The sequence below is a fragment of the Brachyhypopomus gauderio genome, chromosome 10, assembly GCF_052324685.1.
Source record: "Brachyhypopomus gauderio isolate BG-103 chromosome 10, BGAUD_0.2, whole genome shotgun sequence".
NCBI lineage: Eukaryota > Metazoa > Chordata > Actinopteri > Gymnotiformes > Hypopomidae > Brachyhypopomus > Brachyhypopomus gauderio.
Window position 1 is genome coordinate 24109645 of NC_135220.1, and position 26374 is coordinate 24136018.

The 26374-nt window shown below is 42.4% G+C and overlaps 1 protein-coding gene and 1 long non-coding RNA gene across 3 annotated transcripts in view; one reads left to right on the forward strand and one right to left on the reverse strand.

The window, feature by feature from the left end:
• Positions 1–695: 695 nt before the first annotated feature.
• On the forward strand, positions 696–6357 carry LOC143526039 (uncharacterized). Its single transcript, XR_013133802.1, has 4 exons — positions 696–778; positions 2123–2176; positions 3609–3657; positions 3783–6357. It is a non-coding gene; the product is annotated as an uncharacterized LOC143526039 (long non-coding RNA).
• Positions 6358–9426: 3069 nt separating this feature from the next.
• Positions 9427–26374, reverse strand: part of epb41l4a (erythrocyte membrane protein band 4.1 like 4A) — a 36257-nt gene continuing 19309 nt past the window's right edge. For both annotated transcript variants that reach the window (XM_077020616.1, XM_077020615.1), the window contains 13 exons: positions 24005–24082; positions 23376–23491; positions 22553–22643; positions 22306–22389; positions 21842–21955; positions 20302–20349; positions 19547–19624; positions 13261–13380; positions 13104–13151; positions 12931–12999; positions 11992–12102; positions 11747–11825; positions 9427–10182 (listed from right to left, as the gene is read on the reverse strand). In XM_077020616.1, coding sequence (XP_076876731.1) covers positions 10072–10182; positions 11747–11825; positions 11992–12102; positions 12931–12999; positions 13104–13151; positions 13261–13380; positions 19547–19624; positions 20302–20349; positions 21842–21955; positions 22306–22389; positions 22553–22643; positions 23376–23491; positions 24005–24082 — 1147 coding nt within the window. In that variant the 3' untranslated portion in view covers positions 9427–10071. The remainder of the gene's footprint in view (positions 10183–11746; positions 11826–11991; positions 12103–12930; positions 13000–13103; positions 13152–13260; positions 13381–19546; positions 19625–20301; positions 20350–21841; positions 21956–22305; positions 22390–22552; positions 22644–23375; positions 23492–24004; positions 24083–26374) is intronic.

The following is a 26374-nucleotide window of genomic DNA, read 5'->3' on the forward strand; positions in this document are numbered from 1 at the left end:
GGAAAAGTTCATACTGATTCTTCTTCATGTATTGATATATCGACATGAGACATGCACGACAGCCTCATCATACATGTTAGTTATGCATATTGTCGGTTAAGTTGTTCCTTTAGGAATTGCTGCCTTTAGAAAGTGATTTTGAGTGCAATTGTGTATATGGAACACGATGGAATTAAAATTCAAGACATTGTGTTTAAATTAATCAAATATGCCTTACAATGTAGGTTGTACCTAAAATTCAATATTTAAATTTCAAGTTTAAATGACAACGATAATTTGTAGAAATACTGCGGTCAGTGGCTCTTTAAAGAGCGAAGGCTTTCTCTTTTAGCCAATGGCAATCAAGAGGAATCAGCTCTGTGTATTTATTGGGTAGAGGTAAAAGAGTCCTCCAATCATATCGCTGTACCCGCGGAACGCCGCGAGGGCTGTGATTGGCGGAGCCGCGCTCGTGCTCAGTCTGAGGGGGACCTGCCGTTCCTCCCCTCAGTCTAGCCTGGGCTGCACCGCGGCCCGAACGGGCGCCTGGCCCCGTGCCACAGATTAGGCTAAATCAGCCAACTCACTGATTAATTTAACGTTAATTAGTCACCGAAGTGAAGCGTTTGTAGCGGGTTGCCGCCTGGCTCCTCGTGCGAGAGCAGTTTCACACAGAGGGTTTGTTTTAAACTACCAAGTTGGTCAATTAAAAAAAAAAAAAAAAAAAATCGGTTGCTTGCCGTAGAGGTCTGCTGTGAAACTTCGGGCGAACCGGGACGAACCGACCGAGGCTGTAACTGTGAGTCCACCTCCACATCACGTACGCGGCCGCTTCACACGCACACACACACACACACACACACACACACACGCTAGCGTTAGCACAGCAGCTAGTTAGCTTCGTCCCCACTGTGTTACTAGGCAGCTAGCCAGCTCAGCTAACTAAATATTCCCTGGCCAAGTTCGGCTGTCCTGTGTGCGCCGCCGAGACCCAGGTCGTGGTTTGGTTCTTTATAGGTGCCGGGCGTGTCTGGTTTGGTAGTTATAAGTTGGCAGACATCACAGCCAACGCGGGCTAGTTAGGTCAACTGGTTGTGTAGCTGTGAGCGACAAGGCTCGCTAACTGGCTTAGCTGGTTCGTTAGCGCGTTAGTTGGTCGTTTTACCACAGCTGTACGTGAGTGTGGACAGGAAATGTGGTTAATTGCGGACGACCAAACCCCCCATTAATCAAGAGTGTGGCGGCGCTAGCGGTCGCTTCATGGGACCTAGTTAGCCTCGCTAGCTCGGTCATTCTTTGTTCGGCGAATCTTGCCTCAGAGAATAAAGTGGTGCTATTAAAACCGCAGTCGACGTGGTTTTGACACTACAGTAACTGAAAAGTCGTTCGGGGTTAAAATGAGCTGCGCAAATGAGTAATTCGCGTGTAAAATAAGAAGCTTGGTTGCTGGCGAGGCTTAATGCAGACGGCCAAACGCGAGTTAGGATCAGCCGAAACGCCAGCCAGCCCACCTACACGGGGTGCGGAATCTGGTTCACACTTTGGCGTGATTTAAACGTCCAGTTCCTCTTAAGCGTTACAGCTTGCGGTTTGTACTTGAATCCTCCAAGGAGCCGAAGTGCAAAGTTATCCACCTAGACGTCCCAGTGTCTCTAAAAATGTGCCAGACAGCGTATTTTCACAAACGCGTGGTAGCCGAGACGAACACACAGTTCCTTTTGGACATGAATCAGAGTTCTGGATTCACACGGGAACACGAACTCTATTAAATGTAATAATGTTAATAGACTAACTACCAATATCTTAAGACCACATCTAGGTTATAACGCATCTATTACAGCATTTTTACCCCGAGCTGACACGGGGCTTGTCTTGGTTTATTGATTTGCGAGGTTCTAGCAGCTGTTGGTTGCAAGGATCGCACCGTCCTAAATATAGGTAGCTACAAGGATAGATGAAGTCATGCATCCGGTCTACGACATGGCCATGTCCCTCTTGCAGGAGAGTTGTTGCAGTAGGACACTCGCACACGAATTCGTCACTGTCCCCCATCTTAAAATGCTCAATGCACACACCAAGGGCATGATCTATTTCAGTAAAAATACAAATATTTGACGAGACACTCGTCTCTTTTGTCCCGCAGTGTTTTCTCCTTTAATCCACTGCAGTACAAGAGCTATTTGTGCAGACAATCATGGTAAGCCTTTTAATATTTTTCAATTTTCATATTTCTTAAATATGATGCCATATTAAAATATGTAGTAGTTAATGTTTTAATTAGGAGACTTGGATTTTTTCCCTGGTGTTTCTGTTCATTGAATTATTTTGATAGTCTTATCATTTAGCAAATTTGTTAATGGTCTCCTAAATGTTTCAGTTGTTTCTGTATACACATCCTGTTAGAATTGCTCTCATTTTGCCTAGTTCTCCTGCGGTACCAGGTAGCATCGGTCTTTGTGTCGGCGCTAGGGTCTGCCTCCTTGCTCAGCTGGAGCCGTCTCAATAGAGGCGTGTTTTCCAGAATTCGTCTGTGCTGCAGCAGGCTGAGGGTTCATCGGGTTTACGTGCGCTCACAGTGGCGGGTTGAAATGGGGAGTGCTGTGGGGGGGAGTGGGAGGGGAGAATGTGACCTCATTTGACTGGACTTTGGAGGTGCTCCAAGCTGCAGTCAGGGAAGTGGAATAGAAGGGATTTGAACAGGTGCCCAGCCACACTATTGTGACCATGTGGGCTCGCTTTAGACTCGAACGTGTTTTTGCATTGTTATTTCTTGGTCTTTTGTGGGGAGGACTTCTAAACCCTGCCTGTTCCACTGGGTTGCTCAGGAATGCCACGCTGTGCGTAGTGCAGGACCTTTAGAGTGCTGCTCTCTTGGATCTGGTTTTAGAGTGCTGCTCTCTTGGATCTGGTTTTAGAGTGCTGCTCTCTTGGATCTGGTTTTAGAGTGCTGCTCTCTTGGATCTGGTTTTAGAGTGCTGCTCTCTTGGATCTGGTTTTAGAGTGCTGCTCTCTTGGATCTGGTTTTAGAGTGCTGCTCTCTTGGATCTGGTTTTAGAGTGCTGCTCTCTTGGATCTGGTTTTAGAGTGCTGCTCTCTTGGATCTGGTTTTAGAGTGCTGCTCTCTTGGATCTGGTTTTAGAGTGCTGCTCTCTTGGATCTGGTTTTAGAGTGCTGCTCTCTTGGATCTGGTTTTAGAGTGCTGCTCTCTTGGATCTGGTTTTAGAATCCCCTTTGGAGTATTTGGGGTTTAAATGGGACCTTGAGTATTCGATTTCGTTCCACTTCATGCACCACATGTGAAGCGAATGACAATAAAGCACCCTTGAGAATACTGCTCTCTGGGATCTGGTTTTGATGACCATGATTTGATTCCTTAAATAATGGATCAAATTATAATTGTGTTCATTCTAATTGGGCATTTTTATACATAGTCAAAGAAGAGGCAAGGGCAGGTATTTCTGAGTTAGGTCATTAGCAACCTTTTTGGACATAAGAACTTGTGAAGGAATATGAAGTGATTGCTAATGCTGCTTTCCAGTTCTTCTTCCTTCCAGGGCTATAACCTGGCCTGCTGTTGACAACTCTTTCTTGGTACACTCATTCACATGGTGCTGCTGTTTGCCTTAAAGGTTTGTGCTTCAAAAACTGACTAACGGGAGCAATGGAGGATCCCATGAGGTACGTTCCAGCCTCCTGAATGCTGCACAAAGTGCCGGGAAGTGCATGAAATCAAGTTCAAACAGCCATTATGTTGGTCAAAGGGCCGCAGAGACCATTGGCTCATTCCTTCTTATCTCTCTCAGGGTTGGCCGCTGGGTCCCTGTGCTGGCCTGGATGCAGAAATGCTGCTGTGAAAATTCAGCATTCCTTCCGCCTGATGTGGGATAGATGTTGTCTCTACATTAACAGTAATTGGGTGGGGCGGGATGGGGAGGGGGGATGACCCCCCCCCTCCCTCCCAACCCCCATTTTTTTGTTTTCTAAATTGTGTACATCCTTATTTTTTATGGTATGTGGTAAAGATGAATTCTGACTCCGGGGCTGATTTTTCCCCCCACCCCGTGTGTGTGATTTAATACTATGTTAGAAGCGCTTGGGACTCTAAGCCTTGTTGATATGCTCAAGTCTTTTGGAGGAGACGGAGAAACGCCAAATGACACAAAGCACCTCGCGACAGGCATGACAGATTGGAGCTGTAAAAGACCCACACGTCTGTGTTGTTTACGACCTCCATGGGCAGCCCGCACCCCCCTCACAGGGGCGGGACAAAGCCTGCAGCAGCATGTCACCCACTTGACCACACCCCCAAATGCAGGATCCTTTTTATTTCTGTGTTTGTATCGTTCTGTAGCTCCATGATGGACCCGCCAAGGACCTTTCACTTTGGGGTCACACCTACCGGTTTCTTCTCTTCCCTATTTGCAGTGTCATTGCTATGGGCAAATATGTCCATAAGCCAAATACACTTTCTTGTTCCAGCTCACAAATCCCTCTCTCCTAAATTCTGCCACACTGGTTTCATTGAGTTAGTTGGTCCCTGTTACACTGGTTACACTGTTCCTGTTACTGTTACACTGGTTCTCCCTCAGTTTCAGATGAAACTCTGCCTCCACTCTACAGCAACTGATCTGTCTCCACACATCTAAACTGCTCAAACAAAACCTACAATCTCACACTCTACAGTATTTACTAAGGCTAAGAGTCCCTAATTCCCATGCAGTTAATAGAACCTTCTATATTGCATAGGGTTTTATTATTTTTTTGTTTAGTTTATTTTTAACCTTGTTTAAAGGTTTTTTAGCTTCTTAAAATGTTCTTTTGCTCTGCCAGTATATTAAAGTGTAATCATGTGCATTGTGATTATAGAAGTAGCTGTAGAAAACGCATCGTTTCCTTGTGGTAAGTGATTGAGATGCTGCCACGGATCTGAGACACTGATGAATGGTGCTATTTTGGACTGTAATCTGCTCCTTGGTAAGGTAGCTAAGATGGATTTTATTTCATATTTTAACGTTCAAAGAAGGTGTTGGTTCTTCGTTGTATGGTTGTCGTAACTCGGTCTGGATTTGACTTTTTTCCCCCCTCCTGTTGTTTCTCTGCGGCTTTCACATTGGATTTCAAAGGATGGACGTTACAACTAAAACAATCGACAAAACGTGAACGGTTTTCTTTGAGGAGACAATCTCTTGCAATCTTATGACCGGAAAGAGAGCGGGAGCAATCACAAAACTGCAATTAAACAGTGTTTTCCCTTTAAGATTGATGGGTAGTGTGAAGGGACAGCGGCCCTTCCTGGCACTAGTCATTTTGGCAATAGCAACAAAGCAAACCATCTGTGAGCTCTTCCTCTTTGATATAATAGTGTCAAAGATCTGCGTCTAGGAGTGTATTTCACATGGTTTAGTGATTACTTTATTCAAATACACAGGAAGTCAGAACAGATATCGCTGCATAATGTAGACGTTGCTATTTTAATATTGTTTGCACAGTTGAAACTGAAGGGGGCGCTTTGGAGGTCGGGTGGAGCTGGGCTCTTTTAAGGCAACCGCTCTCTTCCTTGAGGCGTATGAATACTAAATGTGTGTTGTCTGCCCGAGGGTCATTCCACAAAGCAGGATTTGTCCATCAACTGCGTAGCTTGGTCACCCAGATACGATTGACCTACGGGTGACCGGCTACTGGAGAAATCTTGCTTTTTGCAGTGAATCCCCACGCAATGGCTGCTCCAGGGTTACTAATCTGGCTGCATATTCTACCAGCTGGTAATTATTGGATGCTTCTGGGCTTCTGTGTGGCCTGGCGAATGAGATCCCAGCGCTCAGTAGCCAAAATCTGATCATGCTTTCTTTTTTTTTTCTGGGCTAAAAATGTAGCACTGATATGATAGTTTCACCTTTTTAATCAATGGTTTTATGGAGGAGTCGTTGCTTGTTTTGAGAATAGAAACCAAAACAGCTTTCTATTTATTCGTTCGGGTAATTGAGTTCAGTAGCAAAGTAGTTATTATTATTATTACTCAGTATTTGCAGTTTTGTCTTTGCTTCCAGTTAACATGTCATTTTAACAATCCTAATTCAATGACCAACTTGAAAGCCCACGTCAGTTTCTTTGTCTTCCGTTTTTCCACTGTAGTGGGGACCTTCCCAGTCTAGTCCTTCTAGTGCTGCTGGCGTACCAACAGCATGCTTTCTGCTTCCCGCGTTTTTTGTTTTTGTTAAATGTTTTATTTCCATCTTGAAGCTAATTCTGTTTGTGTTTTTCATGTAGATCAGGTATACCAGCTGTCTTGTAAATAGCAAGTAGCTTAGGCAGAGTCTGCTATAGTATGTCAATACTACGTGATAACTATTGGTGTAAAAAAAAACAAAAGAAATAAAAGGTCAGCTTGTGGTTGATAATGCACTATGTATTGTATAAGTAATTTTGGCAATTTAAGCAGTAGTTAAATAAATATGCAAGCTCTCGATTTATTTGTTGTCTTCGGTGATTTATTAGCCACACTATAAGTTTCAGATGTGAGGGAAATGAGAACTTTACCACCTAACTAAACCCAGTCTTAAATCATGTTATATAATATACAAATTATGCTCTGTCATATGGAAACCTGCAGGCCTGTGGGGTTTGGTGGAAAATGAAGGCTGTAATTATTTATTGGCCTCATTAGACAAACCCCTCTGTGGTGAAAATGCTGGAACAGAGACCTTTCATATCTGCAGTCACATGGAAACTGCAACCAAGGAAATTCCAGGTTTGGGAATGCCTCTCCGAACTCTGGCCACTCAGGCCTGGAACTCTGTAGTCTAAATGGTTCTTCAGGAAACCCCAGTCCTGGCATTTTTCCACAAGATTCTAAATGTACGTTTGGAAATTCCAGTATTCATAAATGCTTAAAGTTTCCTTCATAAACAACTGTTTATTAATTTTATTTAGGTGTTTAAGGGGCTGCGACTGATCCTTGTGTTCAGACTGTAGGCCCAACATCTGCCATTAGAGTAAATCTAAAGGTTTGAATACGAGATGTAGCGTGATCTATACAGTTTTTTTCAAACTTCGTTAGCTTCTGCCTGACTCCCAGATATATGGAGCCTGGCTAGTCTTACCCAACCTTCTATTTAATCTCTTCACTTCAATAAAAAGATATGTCATTCACAATGCATTACCAGATGGGTGTTCAGGTTTACATAACATTACTGCCTTTAACCAATGATATGAGGTGTCTCTCATTTAATGAACTATGTTGAGTTGTAGCAGTAGAGGCCTTTATTAAATAATGCCAAGGTCCCAAAGTGTGTATGATTAATTGATTCTCAATTCAGATCAATGAGAAAAGTTCAAGAAGGTTAATTTGCTGGCCAGTTTTGATCATATGGCCAAGGGTCTAATGCTCTAGGTCCCCCTTTCCCATTTACAACTACTGTCCTACATACTTCATACTTGTTAAACACCCATTCTATCTGACTAGAATGATCAAGAGCTGGAAAACAGTTTATTAAATTGAGCAGGTATGCTGCAGTAGAGTTGACACTTAATTCTGGACAACATTAGACGTCTAGGAGCAGGATTGGTCAGCCTTAGTTTGCAGGCAAGGTTCTTAAAACAATCCTACGGGACCCTGTTGTGTTCAAGGTTTGTCCTACAATCCTGATCTTAAAGCGGTTCTTATGGTGTCTTCGCTCAGTATCTTAACATCACTCCTGGAGTTCCCAAAAGCTGTTGATTCTCCTGCTATAGCACACCTGATCAGTGAAAAGAACTCTTAATGGTTTTAAAATTAGTTAGTAATTCGGGGAAGGGATGTCATTTAACCTTAAATTGTCTCCAGAACTGTGAGGAACTCTGTGATATAGCTAGTTGTAGAACAACATATAACCAATGAGCGTTCTGTCCACTAATGTGATCTGAAGTCTTCACACAGGAAGGGGATGGTATCCTGTTTACATGATCCTGTGTGTTTAAGGCTGCTGTCCTCACAAGCCCATAGCATACTTTCAGGTCAGCATACACAGATAAAATTGTTTGCATTCCTGTATGAATTTACTTTCAAAAAATGGAATGCCAGATTAAAGTGGGTGCACGTTATCATAAAACTGCATGAACTGATTGAGTTTAAATGGCTGACACTAGTTCATTATGAGAAAGGAACACTTCATGCACTTCAGAGTGTGCAGAAGCAAGTGCAACATTTTCTATTCTTCAAAATTTGAAGCTTGATTGTAAGGAGAAAAGGGAAAGACCAATGGGCCTTTACTCAGTCATGCAACATCACCAGCTATATGGGGTGTGTGTGTAAGGAGTCCAGCCCAACACCAAAAACGAAGTTTGAATCTCTGCACTGTGTCCTGCACCCCCTCCAAACTGTTTGAGGTGAGTGAGTGCATTTGGCATTCTTTTCATGACCTGCCATGACACATGCGCACACAACTGTGATGCATCTGTAGCTTTGCTGCAGATTCCAGTCAGTTCAGCATGCTAGAAACAGCCGGTGGCGGTGAGTGAGGGGGGGGGGGAGTAAATGAACACATCTGGCAACGTTGCACCGCAGGCCGTCATTTAAGACGACACGCCTCCATTTCCACCTCGAGGACAGACTCTTATGTGCTTTTCCAGACCAAACATGTTCTTTCTGTAGACTAAACTTAAGGATCTTGTGCATGCGGTAGATCAAGTTGAAGTCAGGACACGTGTTGTACTAAAGTAAACATCAAGCCAGCGGCCTTACCCAAACAAGTCTTTGTTGCCCCACAATGAGTATTAGTCCTGTGAGTGAGCAGTTAACACACCAAGTGGTGAGGCTGAGATTAAGGCACTTGGTAATTCATGGAAATGTAGGTTCTTTTGTTCATTGTGTTCAACAGTATGAAACTTTGGACCCATTATGTCTAAGCACAAGTTATTAGCTTTTAGACTACATATCTGTAGTCTTATGCGATGACAATAGTGTCTGTTTATACAGGTTGAGGTTTTTGTAGCTTTTATGAATGTTTGAATTTCAGATTAATGTATAGTAAAACCTTCCATTTTAGGCTGTTATCCAGACCTCATATTTAGGATCTGTACAGCTTATGAAGTAAGAGCTTAGGTAAAATTCATCCTTCAATTATACAAATTCCTATACAGATAGACTAGTGTTTTACAGATAGCCTGGTGTTTTACCTAACAAAATTCACTTGCTGCTATAGCTATCAAGTTAATATGACTGGCCCTGTTTTAAAGACTGGGTTTCCATTAAGAGATGTTTAGATATCTTCTCCACTTGTGAGCGGTCTCTTAAGGCTATTGAATAAATCAGCAATTGCTAAGAGCACTTGGAACAAAGAGAATGAGAGGGTAAATTTGTCAGCTTTTAAATTTGATTTTAACGTCAGCTGGTTCGTTGGCGCCCTCTACTGGTGGTATTCAATGCAGCACTGATTCACAGAGGTGTCACGGAAAAACCCAGTGTTTAGACTGACAGGAATTTTTATTGACCATAAATGAGACTTCGGCTCAGCAACAGTAAACCATGTTCAGTGATTTTCCTAAAGAGCAGAAAACGACAAGTCTGTAACAGTGCAAAAAAAAGAGAAAAACAATACAAAAAATACAGCAGCAAAATTTCCTACAGCAGAGAGAAGTAATTTCTAATATTTGAGGACACGAAAGTCATTTACATTTTACGGCATTTAGTCATAGTACAAGTTCTTTTCCATGATAATATCCATGTGTGATGTAATGAGTTGAAATATTTAATACTGTATGAAGCTGATTTTGAAGTCATTGCTGTGGTGTCTGACGCAGCTGTAACACCTCCAAGATTGTGCTGTGTCTGCTATACAAATGATCAATTATCCTTCATTTGATTGTCAGAATGTATATGGATTTAAAAATATGTCGCTTGGTAATGATCCAATTAGTCACACTGATAAGACCCCTATACCCCTTTTCTGCATTCAAGATAACATAATGCTTAGACTTGTGGCATGAACGTAGATATCTTGAAGTTCTTTAGAAAGGAAAGGAGCTCCAAATTTGGAGAGCCTTAATCTAAAAGTCTTCAATACGTCCACGTCTCAGTATACACTTCTATTCAACCCCTTGCTCTGGTTAAGGCAGCTATGTTTCGTTCCTGGTCCGATGGCCTCGTGTTGTCTTCAGTTCCTTTCCGCTGCCCTTTGTCTCCTGTCCAGAGCTTTCTGATAGGTCATCTTTGGTGCCATTCTTCTTCTGCAGCGGGACAAAAAAAAGCAGACCGATCCAATTGGCTGTTTAAAATGTCTTGCGTCTCATCCCTTTGAGTGTCCGCCAGCTTGAACTCTCACAATGCAAAATCATAGACTACTGCCTAATATTACAGAGTATCGGAGACATCAAGTTAAAACATCACACAAATCTACAATTATATGCTCATTTTACAATATATACAAAATGTACTGTAGTTTACACTCACTGGCCACATTATTAGGTACATCTTGCTAGTACCGGGCTGGACCCTCTTTTGCCTTCAGAATGGCCTTAATCCTACATGGCATAGATTCAACAAGGTACTGGAAACATTCCTCAGAGAGTCTGGTCCATATTGACATGATGGCATCACACAGTTGCTGCAGATTTGTCGGCTGTGCATCCATGATGTGAATCTCCCGTTCCACCACATCCCAAAGGTGCTCTATTAGATTGAAATCTGGTGACTGTGGAGGCCATTTGAGTACAATGAACTCATCAACATGTTCAAGAAGCCAGTCAGAGATGCTTCGCGCTTTATGACATGGTGCGTTATCCTGCTGGAAGTACCCATCTTCAGATGGCTACTTCCGTCATAAAGGGATGGACATGGTCAGCAAAAATACTCAGGTAGGCTTTGGCGTTGACACGATGCTCAATTGGTACTAATGGGCCCAAAGTGTGCCAGGAAAATATCCCCCACACAATTGCACCACCAGGATGCATCCATGCTTTCATGTTGTCGACGCAAAAATTCTGACCATACTATCTGAATGTCGTAGCAGAAATCGAGACTCATCAGACCAGACAATATTTTTCCAATCTTCGCTTGTCCAATTTTGGTGAGCCTGTGTGAATTGTAGCCTCAGTTTCCTGTTCTTAGCTGACTGGAGTGGCACCCAGTGTGGTCTTCTGCTGCTGTAGCCCATCCGCCTCAAGGTTCAACATGTTGTGCATTCAGAGATGCTCTTCTGCATACCTCGAGTTGTAATGACTGGTTATTTGAGTTACTGTTGCCGTTCTATCAGCTTGAACCAGTCTGCCCATTCTCCTCTGACCTCTGGCATCAATAAGGCATTTGTGCCCACAGAATTGCCACACACTAGATATTTTCTCTATTTCGGACCATTCTCTGTAAACCCTAGAGATGGTTATGAACGAAAATCCCAGTATATATGATGCTCATTTTGAACTGCAGCAGATCGTCTTGGCCATGTCTACATGCTTTAAATGTGTTGAGTTGCTGCCATGTGATTGGCTGATACGACATTTGCGGTAATGAGTAGTTGGACAGGTGTACCTAATAAAGTGTCCGGTGAGTGTATTTTCCAATGTATTGCATTTTGAATTGGGAGTGTCACACCGGAAAGTTTTCACCAACAGTCTTAGTTCAGTGTTTCCCAGTTCTAGTACAATCTGACGCCTTTCCAGCTCAAACATTCAGGTCACTGGCCGGTTCCCCACACAGTCAGATGAAGAATCAAGTGAAACCGAGCAGGGACAATGTGAAACTGTGTATGGCAGTGCTCTGAGGAGCAGACGTGTGGGGGGTGGGGGGGTGACTGACCTGTGAGGTGGCAGTGCTGGACCCAGGGATGTCTGCAGTGCGAGTAACAGGAAGTGGGGGAACCAGATCAGTTTGAGCACTGCAGACAGAGCGAAGGTTTGTTCAAAGCACAAAAAGGAAACTCACCTCAGTACAGCGACGTAGTATGATTAAGCCTCCTACAATACGGTTTGTCACCGGATCACATTGTTGCTTGTGAACGAGCGGGGGAGGGGGGAATTAGGCGAAACTGTGGCTGGACTTACTTGACCTCGGAGAGGACGGAGCGCTCCCCGTCAGAGCAGTGTGAGCGTCTGTACTGGCGGAAGCTTCTTGGAGAGTGAGAGTGCCGGATGCGGATGGGGTCACCTTGGGTTCTGCAGTGAGATACGGCTTGGTTACTTGGGCACTCTGGGTCTTCCTTGAGGCTAAATGTAGTGCTCCTTGTGTGCCACTGTTATGAGCATTGAAAGCTTCTGAAAGCCTGCTTTCAGACTATCATCCTGAATAATTTATTGTGCCTTATAAACACCTTTGTTGGTTGAAGATTACAGAAAGGGGGGAAGGCGACCCAGTGTAGCAATGGGGATGGACGTTTTAGGCAGGATATCTAATCATTTAGGTACTTATAATCTGGAGTAGATATAAGGAGCTTGGATTTTGAGGTGATGATATTGAATGAAGGTATATGAAGAAAAGCCTGCCAGATGCCTTCATGATGCTTGATTATTTCTCAAAGTAATGGGATTGGGAAAGAAAACTACCAGTCTAAAATGTAACTGGTGCTGAGAACAATCATGTTGTAGTAATTACAGCAATTACAACAGAATATTGAATGCTATATCCTGAAAACTACATATTAAAACAACAAAGTAGGCCTATATCAGATAGATAGATAGATAGATAGATAGATAGATAGATAGATAGATAGACACTTTATTGATCCCAGAGGGAAATAACTGAAAATGAGGAAATATCAGGAACCCAGACGGCTAGAATCATGATTTAGGTGACTTTTTGGATACTCTCAATACGACTCAACAATGCATTAATGCATCAGAAAAGTTACTCCAAAGGCAGATTTTACCACACCTTGACATTGGTTCTGAAACTGAAACTACTATCCGTTACCCAACCCAAACCATTCCAATGTCTGCTTATCTCAGTTCGCATGAATGAGGCATCGGCGCGACGTGTCCACTCACTCCACTTTCTTATAAGGGATCTCCTTCAGCTGTTCAGCCGTGAGCCCGGAAGGATCCACAAGCTCTTTTCTGCATTACAAAAACCATTGCAGACATGGTGAGCAGCCCACAAAAGAAGGAATGGAGAGCGATCTAGACTACAGAGGTCACAGATTTGTGTAGGCATAGCTTACTGAATATGCTTCCAGAGCTGCTCCTTGGCTTGCACGTCAGGACTTCTTCTACAAAGGAAACAGAGGTCAGGAAACACAGATAACGGCTCTCGGAAACATCTGCTCTGCTCAACAGCAGGTCCTGTGTGGGTAAATGCAGCTGATCACAGGTACTGACGATCTGGAGCGGTGGCGTGAGCGACGATGGCCAGCCTCGTTCGGGGTTTTCTCTTTCTGCCTGCGAAGCACCGCCTCCCATTGCGGTCCGGAGTCCACCATCTCGTTCTCTTGACGAGACCTGCAGCAGGACCACAACATTTGTGGTCACTATATATATTGTGATATATATATATATATATATATATATATATATATATATATATATATATATATATATATATATATATATATATATATATTAGTGGTGGGACTTTAACGCGTTAATTTCGATTAATTAATTACAGGAAAATTAACGCACTAAAAAAATTAACGCATTTTAACGCATTTAACGGACGAGACACTTTTGCACCGTGGAATGTTTCTCAGTGCGCGAGTTCCGGGCATACAGATTATGGACACACAATAAGATGATCATGATGGAGATGACTGAAGAGGCTACGCTGGTGGATGGGAAATTTAAATATAAGAAACTTTCAGATGGAAGTACAAACAAAAATAGTGTTATTTACACTTTATGTAGGAAGGAGTTCGCTTATCACAGGAGCACTTCCACCCTTCGTTACCACCTCAATGCAAAACATGTTGCGGCTAAAGCTGGGCGTACACTGTGCGATATTTTAAATCGTGTACTCAGGTCCAGCTCAAACTACGACTAAATCGCAGGGAGAGTCGGCTCGTGGAGCTGCTTCAACAGTGCGATACTCTCACGAGGAGCGATTTGAATTTCAAACATGTTTGATGTTCTTGCGACGCTGCGATTTCTGATCGGGAGTTGGTCGTGAGGTGTGAATCGTTCCTCGTTTACCTGTGTAAACTATACGATGCACGACACGCGATTGAGCCGAAACGAGTGAAAAATCGGCTGAAAATGGGCCAAAAATCGCACAGAGTACGCCCAGCTTAACGCGCAGGTCAGTAATGATAACTTAGCTGCTAAATGTATTCCTAGTACGATAGGGTGACCAAACGTCCGTAATTCACATCCTGTGAGGAAACGTCCTGGTTTTTAAATGACCTTCATTGGACCATTAAGACTGGATTAAACTTTCGCGAATGGCCGTAGCGCGCGACTCCGCACGCGTTTATACATGATGCGTCACATTATTTGTGTTGTCCGCTCTCTGTGGTCGAAGATAAATGCTTACAAGAAGCGCTGCGAATTGCGTCAACTGATGCAAGTTACGAACTACCGTCCAGGGGTGAGTTTCCCAAAACGTTCTTAGCGCCAAGTACTTCTTAACCTCGTACGTAAGAACGAGGTGACGAAGTACTTGGCACTAAGAACGTTTTGGGAAACTCACCCCAGAAAGACAATGTCGAAGAAAATCCAGCAGCTGTATGATGAGGAAAGAATTAAAAAAGGTTATTGTGAAGAGTGCCACAAATGTGGCTCTGACTGGGGATCACTGGACCTCTGTTAGCAACAAGAATGATCTTGGTGTGACAGCTCATATTATAGATGATGAATGTATAGATGATGAAGATCCAGTCATATGCAGAAGACCACTTCTAGGCACTATGAAGATGCCTATGGCAGAAGCCTGGGAAATCTAAAGAAAGTCTACCATCTAAAATGGTATTAAAAAACATCTTCTGATTTACTTAAATTCTTCCAATATCCTGAGCAAAACCTCCTTAAATTTAACAACATTTTTGGTCAGAATTTCCAATGTTCTGAACTGTTTTCTGCACACTACACATATATTGGTCTTCGTAGTAGACTGGTGGAAAAATAAACAAGATGTTGAAGTTTATGATTATGTTCATTGATTCATTCATCATTCAAACTTAAATTAATATTTCTCATGTTAAATACTGAAATGCGATTAAAATGCGATTAATTTCGATTAATTAATTACAAAGCTTCCGATTAATTCGATTAATTTTTTTAATCGCGTCCCACCCCTAATATATATATATATTAGTGGTGGGACTTTAACGCGTTAATTTCGATTAATTAATTACAGGAAAATTAACGCACTAAAAAAATTAACGCATTTTAACGCATTTAACGGACGAGACACTTTTGCACCGTGGAATGTTTCTCAGTGAACGAGTTCCAGACATACAGATTATATGGACCAGATGGAAGTAGGCTACAAACAAAAATAGTGTTATTTACACTTTATGTAGGAAGGAGTTCGCTTATCACAGGAGCACTTCCACCCTTCGTTACCACCTCAACGCAAAACATGTTGCGGCTAAAGCTGGGCGTACACTGTGCGATATTTTAAATCGTGTACTCAGCTCCAGCTCAAACTGTACGACTAAATCGCAGGGAGAGTCGGCTCGTGGAGCTGCTTCAACAGTGCGATACTCTCACGAGGAGCGATTTGAATTTCACACATGTTTGATATTCTTGCGACGCTGCGATTTCTGATCGGGAGTTGTGAATCGCTCCTCGTATACCTGCGTAAACTATACGATGCACGACACGCGATTGAGAGTGAAAAATCGGCTGAAAATGGGCCAAAAATCGCAGTGTACGCCCAGCTTAATGCGCAGGTCAGTAATGATAACTTAGCTGCTAAATGTATTCCTAATACGATAGGGTGACCAAACGTCCGTAATTCACATCCTGTGAGGAAATGTCCTGGTTTTTAAATTACCTTCATTGGACCATTAAGACTGGATTAAACTTTCGCGAGTGGCCGTAGCGCGCGACTCCGCACACGTTTATACATGACGCGTCACATTATTTGTGTTGTCCGCTCCCTGTGGTCGAAGATAAAGACTTACAAGAAGCGCTGCGAATTGCGTCAACTGATGCAAGTTACGAACTACCGTCCAGGGGTGAGTTTCCTAAAACGTTCTTAGCGCCAAGTACTTCTTAACCTCGTACGTAAGAATGAGGTAACGAAGTACTTGGCGCTAAGAACGTTTTGGGAAACTCACCCCAGAAAGACAATGTCGAAGAAAATCCAGCAGCTGTATGATGAGGAATAGGAAGTAAAACAGGTTATTGTGAAGAGCGCCACAAATGTGGCTCTGACTGGGGATCACTGGACCTCTGTTAGCAACAAGAATTATCTTGGTGTGACAGCTCATATAGATGATGAATCTATAGATGATGAAGATCCAGTCATTTGCTTTGAGCATGCAGAAGACCACTTCTAGGCACTATGGAGATGCCTGTGGCAGAAGCCTGGGAAATTAAAGAAATTGCTAAAATGCTATTAAAAAACATCTTCTGATTTACTTCAATTCTTCCAATATCCTGAGCAAAACTCCCAAAATTAAACAACATTTTTGATCAGAATTTCCAATGTTCTGAACTGTTTTCTGCACACTACACATATATTGGTCTGTGTAGTAGACTGGTGGAAAAATAAACAAGATGTTTAGTTTAAAGTTTTTTAGTTTAGTTTATGATTATGTTCATTGATTCATTCATCATTCAAACTTAAATTAATATTTCTCATGTTAAATACTGAAATGCGATTAAAATGCGATTAATTTCGATTAATTAATTACAAAGCTTCCGATTAATTCGATTAATTTTTTTAATCGCGTCCCACCCCTAATATATATATATATATATACACATAATCTTGAAATTAATCTATTAAAATGGCTCATATGCGTGCTACCCAAGTAATGACTAAAAGTCACCGTCTTTGAGATAGGGTTTCTTAATACAGAGGGTGCATTAGACCAGGGGCTCATCTCCTGTTTCCAAAATGCATCAATGACTGCTTGAAGAAGCTGTTCTACTTTGATACTTGAAGAAAAAATATGCTCAATAAAATGTAGGCTACTGTTGGAAAAAAGAAATTTAAAGGTGAATAACTTAATGTTTAAACGTAATGTTTTCCTGAAAGGCTGTGGAAGAACAGAAGTAAGGAGGCCTCAGTGGCCTTGAGGAGAATAGAATGGGCCTATTCAGTGTACGCTGCAAAACAAGCAGTTTGAGATAAGGAGATGGACGGCTAGTGAAGAGCAGGGGGGGCTCTAAGGAAGAGTAGCAAAGGTGGGGGCAGATATCGAAACTTGGAGAAGAATCGAAACTTAGAGAAGAGGTATGAAAGGTAGGACATCGCCCAGCACGGGGGACTTTTTGCTCGAACGTTGCTGAGATCCACTTGGGTCAGGTAGAGTTCTAGGCAACTAGCACCAGTGCACTGGGGAGTTTGTACCACGTATACTTTGGCTATTTTGTACTCATTTATATTTCATATAAATTGATCTAAAATAACAGTCAAAACCAATCGGTTCATTGGGGCAGTGGTTGGGGCCTATCTGGGTCAATGTATTAAATGTATTACTAGTACGATAGGGCAGGGGCACAGATGGCACTGGGGACGGGGGGGACAGGTCCCCTCCAGATTTATATTGACCCCATCCGAAATCTAGCATCTACAAGCATAAACGTATATATTGTACAGCTTGGTCCCCCTCAATTCAGAATTTCCATCTGCGCCGATGCGATAGGGTGAACAAACGTCCGTATTTCCTGGGACATGTCCGTATTTCACATCCTGTCCAGGGCGTCCCGGGTTTTTTTTTTAAGTGAGGAAATGTCCTGGTTTTTATATTACCTTCATTGGACCATTAAGACTGGATTCAACTTTCGCAAGTGGCCGTAGCTCACGACACCGCACGCGTTTATACATGACGCGTCACATTATTTTTGTTGTTCGCTCTCTGTGGTGGAAGATAAAGGTTTACAAGACGCGCTGCAAATTGCGTCAACTGATGCAAGTTACGAACTGCCGTCCAGAAAGACAATGTCGAAGAAAATCCAGCAGCTGTATGATGAGGAAAGGGAAGTAAAACAGGTTATTGTGAAGAGCGCCACAAATGTGGCTCTGACTGGGGATCACTGGACCTCTGTTAGCAACAAGAATTATCTTGGTGTGACAGCTCATATTATAGATAATGAATCTATAGATGATGAAGATCCAGTCATTTGCGCATGCAGAAGACCACTTCTAGGCACTATGGAGATGCCTGTGGCAGAGGCCTGGGAAATTAAAGAAAAATATACCATCTAAAATGGTATTAAAAAACATCTTCTGATTTACTTCAATTCTTCCAATATCCTGAGCAAAACTCCCAAAATTAAACAACATTTTTGGTCAGAATTTCCAGTGTTCTGAATGCTTTCTGCACTCATTTATTGGTCTGTGTAGTAGACTGGTGGAAAAAATAAACAAGATGTTGAAGTTTATGCTTATGTTCATTGATTTATTCATCATTCAAACTTAAATTAATATTTCTCATGTTAAATACTGAAATGCGATTAAAATGCGATTAATTTCGATTAATTAATTACAAAGCTTCCGATTAATTCGATTAATTTTTTTTATCGCGTCCCACCCCTAATATATATAATATATATATGGGGTGACTACAGAATAGGGAGAAAAAACTTTAATCCTGTGGGATCCCCAGATCCAGACAGACAAGCAAGTAATTTCAAAACACCAGACAGTGACAGTTGCAAAAAATAGCAAGATAATAGATGAACTAATCCCAAGTGATGGGAACATTCAAAGGAGGGTTGCACAGATGTGCTCAATGGAAGGAGTGTATAAAGTTGGAGAAATACCAGGGACAGACGGAAGAAATGGCTAACGTGGAACACAGTGAATTCTGGGAATTACATCAATCTCAGTCCAGCTCAGTACAGCCAAAAGCCAAATTACGGCACTGCACCCTCAGATTATTATTTGGTAGAAGAATTTAGTCTGAATCTATATATATATATATATATATATATATATATATATATATATATATATATATATATATATATATATATATATATATATATATATATATACACCTCCATCTTAGGGGTCACAGCCTCAAATGCCTCTATCACTACTTGGAAATATTCAGAATTGTAGAGAAGTACAAGGCTTCCAGAGGAATATCATTTTTGGACAGAGGTCCTTCATCAGCTGTGCAAGCAAACTGCTGCTGAATCTCTATATCTATGAGGAATCCGTTTACATTGGAAACAGTAGATGTTTAAATCAGAACATTTATTCCTTTCAGTTTCATTACTGCCATAGCAACAACTGGCACTGCCATCGGATATGTGGATATGTCATTAATGCAGTGTCCATTATTATCACATTGCTTTGCCACTAGAGATGAGAAATCCTTATTTTACCCTTAAAGTGCATCTTGGTGTGTATTTAAAGCATCCAGCCTATACTGGAGCTTTGGTCAAAACAGCTGACGCAGTGTACACGGGGTACGGATTGAAGCAGCCCATCGGGGACACAGTCCTGTGTCTCCGCCACTGTCCTCTAGCGTGTGATGAGACTCCCTACCGGTTTCTTTTTTTACGATGTTCCCTGTTGGAATTCTCAGACTCGCTGCCGCTGCTTGTGTTGCCACGGGAACGTGACCTGGGGGCAAACAGAAAGGGTCAAAAGTTGACAAAAGTGCAAGGGGGGGGGGGGGGGGGGGGGGTACAGCGAGTACAGAGGATTTATACTTCCCCTAAAATCAGTGTTGCTGTTGATGAAGGGGTGGGGTGTGTGGGAGGGCGTGTCACTGCAGCCCCCTACTGACTCCGCCCCCACAGAGAAATATTCTTGAATATTCATAATATGCTGCATAATATATTACTTTAGGCGCTGTCCATTTGAATCAGTCATTTATGTTTTTATAACACCCATCATCACCATATCACACTCAGTCCATGCCCACTGTTACCATATCACACTCAGTCCACGCCCACCATCACCGTATCACACTCTGTCCACGCCCACCATCCTTTGAAAAATTCCTGGAAGTGCTATTGTCTGTGGTTTATTCTAAAGCTATGCTGAACTGCACCAGTTTGTTGTTGCTTAACAGTGTTGTGCTCAGGGAACAATTTATGCTAAGCCCTTCAAATCACACATTTAGCACATATATCAAAGGAGCAACTAGGGGATTAACTTCTGTATGTAAGTTTTATGTGTAGCCTGAGTGGGTGACTGGGTTTACTGCAGCCCTAAATATCAATACCAGGGATGAAATACAATTCACTGTAAAAGTCACATGGAACAGGTTTAAAGGTATAATGGGAGCGGCTTACCTTCTCCCACGCTGCTTGCTGCCTGTGTCCTCCTGGCTCTGGCCTCTCCTATGGGAGCACGTGATTGGAGCAGGGTTTTAATCAGGCTGTGCACAAACACCAATCTGATGCTGTGAACTTCAGACATGTTATTCCCTGGCCCCGCCCCCCCTGCCCTGCCCTGCCACCTTTCAATTAGTGACTTTGCATGAAAATCTATGAAATTCCAGATTAGAATCCCTTCCCACACTAAAAGAGAAATGCAACAAAATAGCACAATGTGGTGCAGAGAGTTCCATTATTTACATTATTTACTGCTTTGCCCTCACACACTTGGATGTTTGTATAGTACCTGTAGAATTTGCTATTTCATTTACAAATCCGTAATTTTTCATCACTTTTAAGACTTATGTAAACGAAATTATTTTTTACTAATTAGGTTAATCTTGTTCTTCTAGGCACTCAATGTACAAATACAAAGTATGTCCTCTGCATACCATTTCAAAGTCCAGAAAGCTGTTAATTTATTGTGCTTCTGATGTCGAATAGGTGGGTCTTATATAAACCCCTCCCATACACTTCACATTTCCAATTTCCAAGCTAAAACCAAGCTAGCAGACTATTTAGTCTTATTTAATTTGCAGTAATTAAAGCTTCTAAAAGCTCGCGGTAGCTGTGCTGTCATAGTGAAACTAATGTTTGTATACATAGTTCAATATTGCAGTGTTTGCCTTGGAATAACTACATGCAAACCTAAATTTACAAATCACACAGTCTCATTCAGATTAGGCCATCTAAGGTTGCATCTTGAGGAATCATGAGTTAATCCTAAATATAATAAAAATCTGAATAAATTTACATAATCCTCTGTCTCATCAACTACATGAAAATGTTAAGGTAGTCCTTTCTAAGCAAAGTTAGTTTTTCAGTTTTCTACCGTGAAAGGAGCAAGCTGTTTATGTCTAAGCTTACAGTTTTATTTTCATCCTGACAGTAAACAGTAAAAAATCGTCACCTAGTTCAGTATTCAGGGAATGAGGCTGATCTGGTGCTTGAACCTCAGAATTATTCACATCAGTGACCTCATTGACAGGTTCATACATGTATGACAGTATTACTCTGATTCTCCTGCTTGAGCAGCATGGCAGACTGGGCCTGTAACAATGAGCTGTCAATCAAGTGTGCTCATATTATGGCCACGCCCAGCCTATTCTTTGCTAGGTCAAGTGAGCCAGTGGTTGGGTTTTGGGAAGGGTTTCCTCATATGTGTTTGTTTTTAATTGAAAATGTGCCCAATTTTTAATATAACTGTCCAGTTTAATATCATACAACCATTTTCTGTAATGTATAATATTTTACCCAAAGACTTTAAAGCAGATCAGTAAAACACTGTTCCAGAAATATCCCACTAGAGGGAACCAGTGTGCCTCTACTATGTTCCTGGTATGTCCAGAGGAGCTGATCATTTAGAGTGGCCATCCCTTTGGGTAACATCAGGACACTCGATTTCAGGCCCCAGACGCTCACTCCCGTCCCAAATACACACGTGGGTGCTCCTCACCTGTGCCTGGCCGAGCTGGCCGCCTCGTTCCCGCTTCCACCGGAGGGCGAACGTCTGCGCGCGGCGGGGAACTTGGGTGATTTGTTCCGCTCGCTGGCAGAGCCGTAGAGCCCGCTGGGGCAAAGTGGAGAAGAGACAGACTTTCACTCGGGCGTAATGAGCTTGGCGGCACAGAGCATCGACTCGAGCGTCATATGGCAAACAGCTGGCGCGCGTTCGGGAAGCGTTTGTCATGTGCGCACACTGCTGCCGTAAAAGCCGGACGACACTTCTGGAGACTTGATTTGCTATGTTCGAAGGGCTCGGAGGAGGAACCAGCTCAAACGTGCGGTTTTCATCCATGTGTTACCTTGCGGCTTGTGTGTGCGCGCATGTGTGTTTGTGCGTTCGTGCATGTTTACATGCATTCAAGTAGGATTATCAGATTCTTTAGGTCTTAAGCTCAACCTCTGACAGTGCCTTACCTCTGCGGTGCGTTCTCGTCCCAGGGAGCTGCAGGCTTGCTCGTCGGATCCTCAGAGCTGACCTCTGTCTTGGATTCTTTGGGGCTTGAACACATGACAAGGTCTTTACGGTCATTCGCAATTACTTATAACCACAATAACTAATGACCACAAGAAGCAGTGCCATCAAACACAAAGATCTGGAGTCTCAGCTGCACTTACTGTAAGTGGAGATCAGACAGTCAATCTGTGACTATTAGGTCAGTACCTCTTGGCTGGTGAGAATGCTGTGGGTTTAGCCTGGCTCTCGCTGAGGGAATTTCCTGTCTTTGCGATTGATCTATTCCCATTGTTCAGTCCTAGAAGACAGATTAAAGGGGTATGAGTGCTGTTCCACTCAGCCTCCGACTTTCATTTCCACAGAGCAATGTATCATCTGAACTTGGAGTGTGTTACAATGTCAATGGAGATATGGACCTTGAAAAATATCTCATCTCAAATATCTCAAATTACTATTATCTTGGGATCCTCTGTTTTCTCTTTTGATCGCATGTGATGCCCGTACTGCCAAGCCCTTTGAGGAAAGATCAGGTGAAAGTGGGTCTGGACAGAGTGGGATGGGACCGAGCTTAAGAATGGTCACGTGTTCTTTGCCTGCACATGACTTTCTAACGGCTTTCTACATGCCCTGCTGCCATGCAGGTAGTTGGTTCTGAAATTCTGGTTTTATCAGAGCGCCACGAGCTTCTCGTTGCCAAGGCGGGTAGCGTGCACGTGCACCTCAGCTCGTGCCAGGGAGCCACCGGAGCGAACCTAATCTCCAGACTCTGAAGTAATTAACTCTGGTAAAACTGGAACAACTCCTCCTCCACAGTCCTGCAGGGAACAACAGGCACACGGTACACACCTGTGTCAAACGCACGCAATGCCTCCTTCGGAATGCGGATGTCTTTCGAGCCAAATCCCTCGCGCTCTGTGCGAGGACCTGGGCCGACGGAGGGAAGCCGCGTTCGGGCCAGATGTCGCGAGCGGCGGTTACGTTAGTGGGGAGGCGGGACATCGGAGGAGGCTGACATATGGGGCCTGCTCACCTGCAGGCTGGGCGCTCCTCTTGGGGTAGGTCTTGCTGCGAGTACGCATCACTTCCAGGTCCGGCCTGGGCAAGCCCACAGAATGATCTCTCCCCATCTGCAGGGCGGTCTTCCCACTAAAACAAGGAATATGGAAGCCACAGAAATGAGAACTTTTCCCTGTTCTTCGTTTGGAAGCCCCCACAAACACCTCAGTGTGCCCTTTCCTTATGTATTCCTATTTATTTTTTAAGGTTTAGGCTAAATATATATCATTATTATATTCAGAACACAGAGCATGTTAGTTAATTGGACAAATATATAGAAGGTAAAATATGTTTAAAGGCTAAGAAACATTAGATACAATAAACTGTGATGCGTGAACAATAGTTACAACTCTTCGATAGCTGCCTGGTCCATCTTCTGTATGCAAAAGCTGTAACGCAGCTGTATTATTCAGACACTCACCTTTCAAGATGATTCTCTACAGCCTCAATTTCAGCTCACGGACTTCAACTGACTACATTATTAAACATGAACTCATTGGTTTCACTATCAGAAGAGACTAGCTGTTCTCTCCCACACTGCTTGACAGGTTTTCTGGATGAGATGCACCGCAGATTTCAACGTGAATATCCGAAGTTACTAACCTGTAACGATGTTTGGAACCCAGAGAGCCAAATTTAGACAACTTTCTTGTCAAGTTGTTGGAGTCATTTTCTGGCATTCTACAAAACAAGTACATATATATGTTAGAGAAACAACTATGAGGGATAATTACACTATAGTAAACATAAAATATGAGAATTTCCACTCTTTTCAGAACAAGAAACTTCTGGCAATGTATTCTGCTCCAGAATTCTCTAAAAAGCTAACAAAAATTTCTGGAGCATATTGTTTGTAGATAAAGTACATTTACAAGCCCAGGCTGGATTGCTTATACTTGCCTTGTTTTGAGTTACGCAACTAAAACCAATTTTACAACAGTTAACGACTACTGCTCCATATAGAACTAAGTCTCTCTAAACTTCTCAGGCAGAGTTCAGCTGTGCAATAGGGTACTTTAATGAGGCAAATTACAGGCTAAAAAAAACACCACAGAGCTTTTGGCTCCCATTAAAATGCATAGCTTTAAAGAACAGTTCTGGAAGAGAAAAAAATGCAGCTTAAAGACATTATAAAAGTCATGAACCTACACATAATAAAAGCCCTGAGCTCTGATATGCCATGCTCTTCAGATAATAATACTTTCAAATAGAATGAGAATGACTTACTGTACTGACACTGTAGGCATATTCATTAAAATGTGTTGTAAGATATTCCACATTTTGCTGAGACTATGGTAGACCCTTTGCATGATGTGCTTAACGAAATTGTTCCAAAAATGATAACATTAATAACCAAAAGGATTAGCGTTAGTGTCTGCTGCCCTGTTATTGGAGCTAATGTGTGTATGATTCAGAGCTGACTCTTCTCTCTATAGTACACAATGGATTAGCCTCAAAATCACACCTCATTTGGTATTTTCAGAAGTCTTTCTCTGTTTGTAGCTTACACTGAGCTACAAAAAGAAAAACCTAGATCTACGCAGTTCCAGATGTCACAATGTCTGACACAGTCAGACTTTCTTAGATCAGATCTTCTCCCAGCATACGATTACAAGACACTAGAATCAATTTCAGCATTTCAAAAGCCACTGGTATCTGGTAGGCAGCAATCTTAAAAGGCCCGTATCCCACAATTTTATTTTTATTTCATACTTCTCCTTGATATCGACGTATGTGGCTCTGTGTTCTATACACATCGTATTTATATGACCACAAATCTCTCTTTATGACGTATAAATAAACAGGCTGTTTGTTACTGTACCTTTAAAAGACAGTTATAAGATAAAGGAGCTTTGTTCTGATTGGCTGCATAGCATTGTACCTCAGTCAAAAAGCAACTACAGTATACGTTAGTGGGGCTACAGAGTTCATTAAAGCAAATCTTCCATGACAATGGCCCTTTAATATTTATCGTGGTGTCTAAATACATCCCCCTGAAGCAGAAGCCTTATTATAAGGAGTCATGCTGTTTCTTGACCACTCTGCTCTGTGCTTCATGCAGTGAGGTTTCACATTCAGATTAACAGTGAGAAGTCTCATGCATTTTGTGTCCTATAAGACCTTTTTGCGAAACAACTTAAGTCTGATTACACACACAAAAAAAAACAGACCACTCAGGGATACAGAGGGACAGAGGAAGTGTGAGTGTGCCTTAAAGGGAACCCCGGCTGGTAACACTTGTAAGCCTTAATATGCTGTAATTTATCTAAATTATTAAGACATGTTGTAAAAAAAAATTAAAAAGCAGCAGATTTATTCACAAATCAATGCTTTTATTCGAAATATTTGACATATGGGCGCAGCCATGTTTTCTGACGCGCAATGCCTGCTGGGTAGATGACGTCAAATGGTTGCAGCGCGTTAAACTTGACTGCAGTTGGAAGGAGTTAATGTTAGTTAGCTGAGCTACCTTAAAGAAAACCATGCCACACTGTGTTGCCGTTGGATGTTATTTCCAGTCGAAAGGCAGTGGGAAGACTGATATTAGTCTTCACAGTTTTCGCAAAGATAAAAAGAGGAGAAAAATTTGGGAAGCAGCGTGTGGACGAACACAGCTACCAAAAGACCCGCGGCTCTGCTCTCTTCAGTCCCGATGCGTTTGAGTCATTCAGTAGAGCCCGACTGGTGAGAGAGCTGACGGGTGCTGTTGGTTTTAAACGTAGACTAAAACACAGTGCAGTGCCCACAGTTTTCCCACACAGAAAGTACAAAAGCCCCAGAATGTGGAGCGAGAACCGCACGAAGAAACGAAGACATCTGCTACTTTTTGTGATATTTTTGGGATATTACTTAATAATTTAGAGTAATTACACGATATTAAGGCTTACATATGTTATCAGCCGGAGTTCCCTTTAACAAGGAGGGTTAAGCCCAAAGAAAGTTTCAGTACAACTGGTGATTTGATTAGAAGCA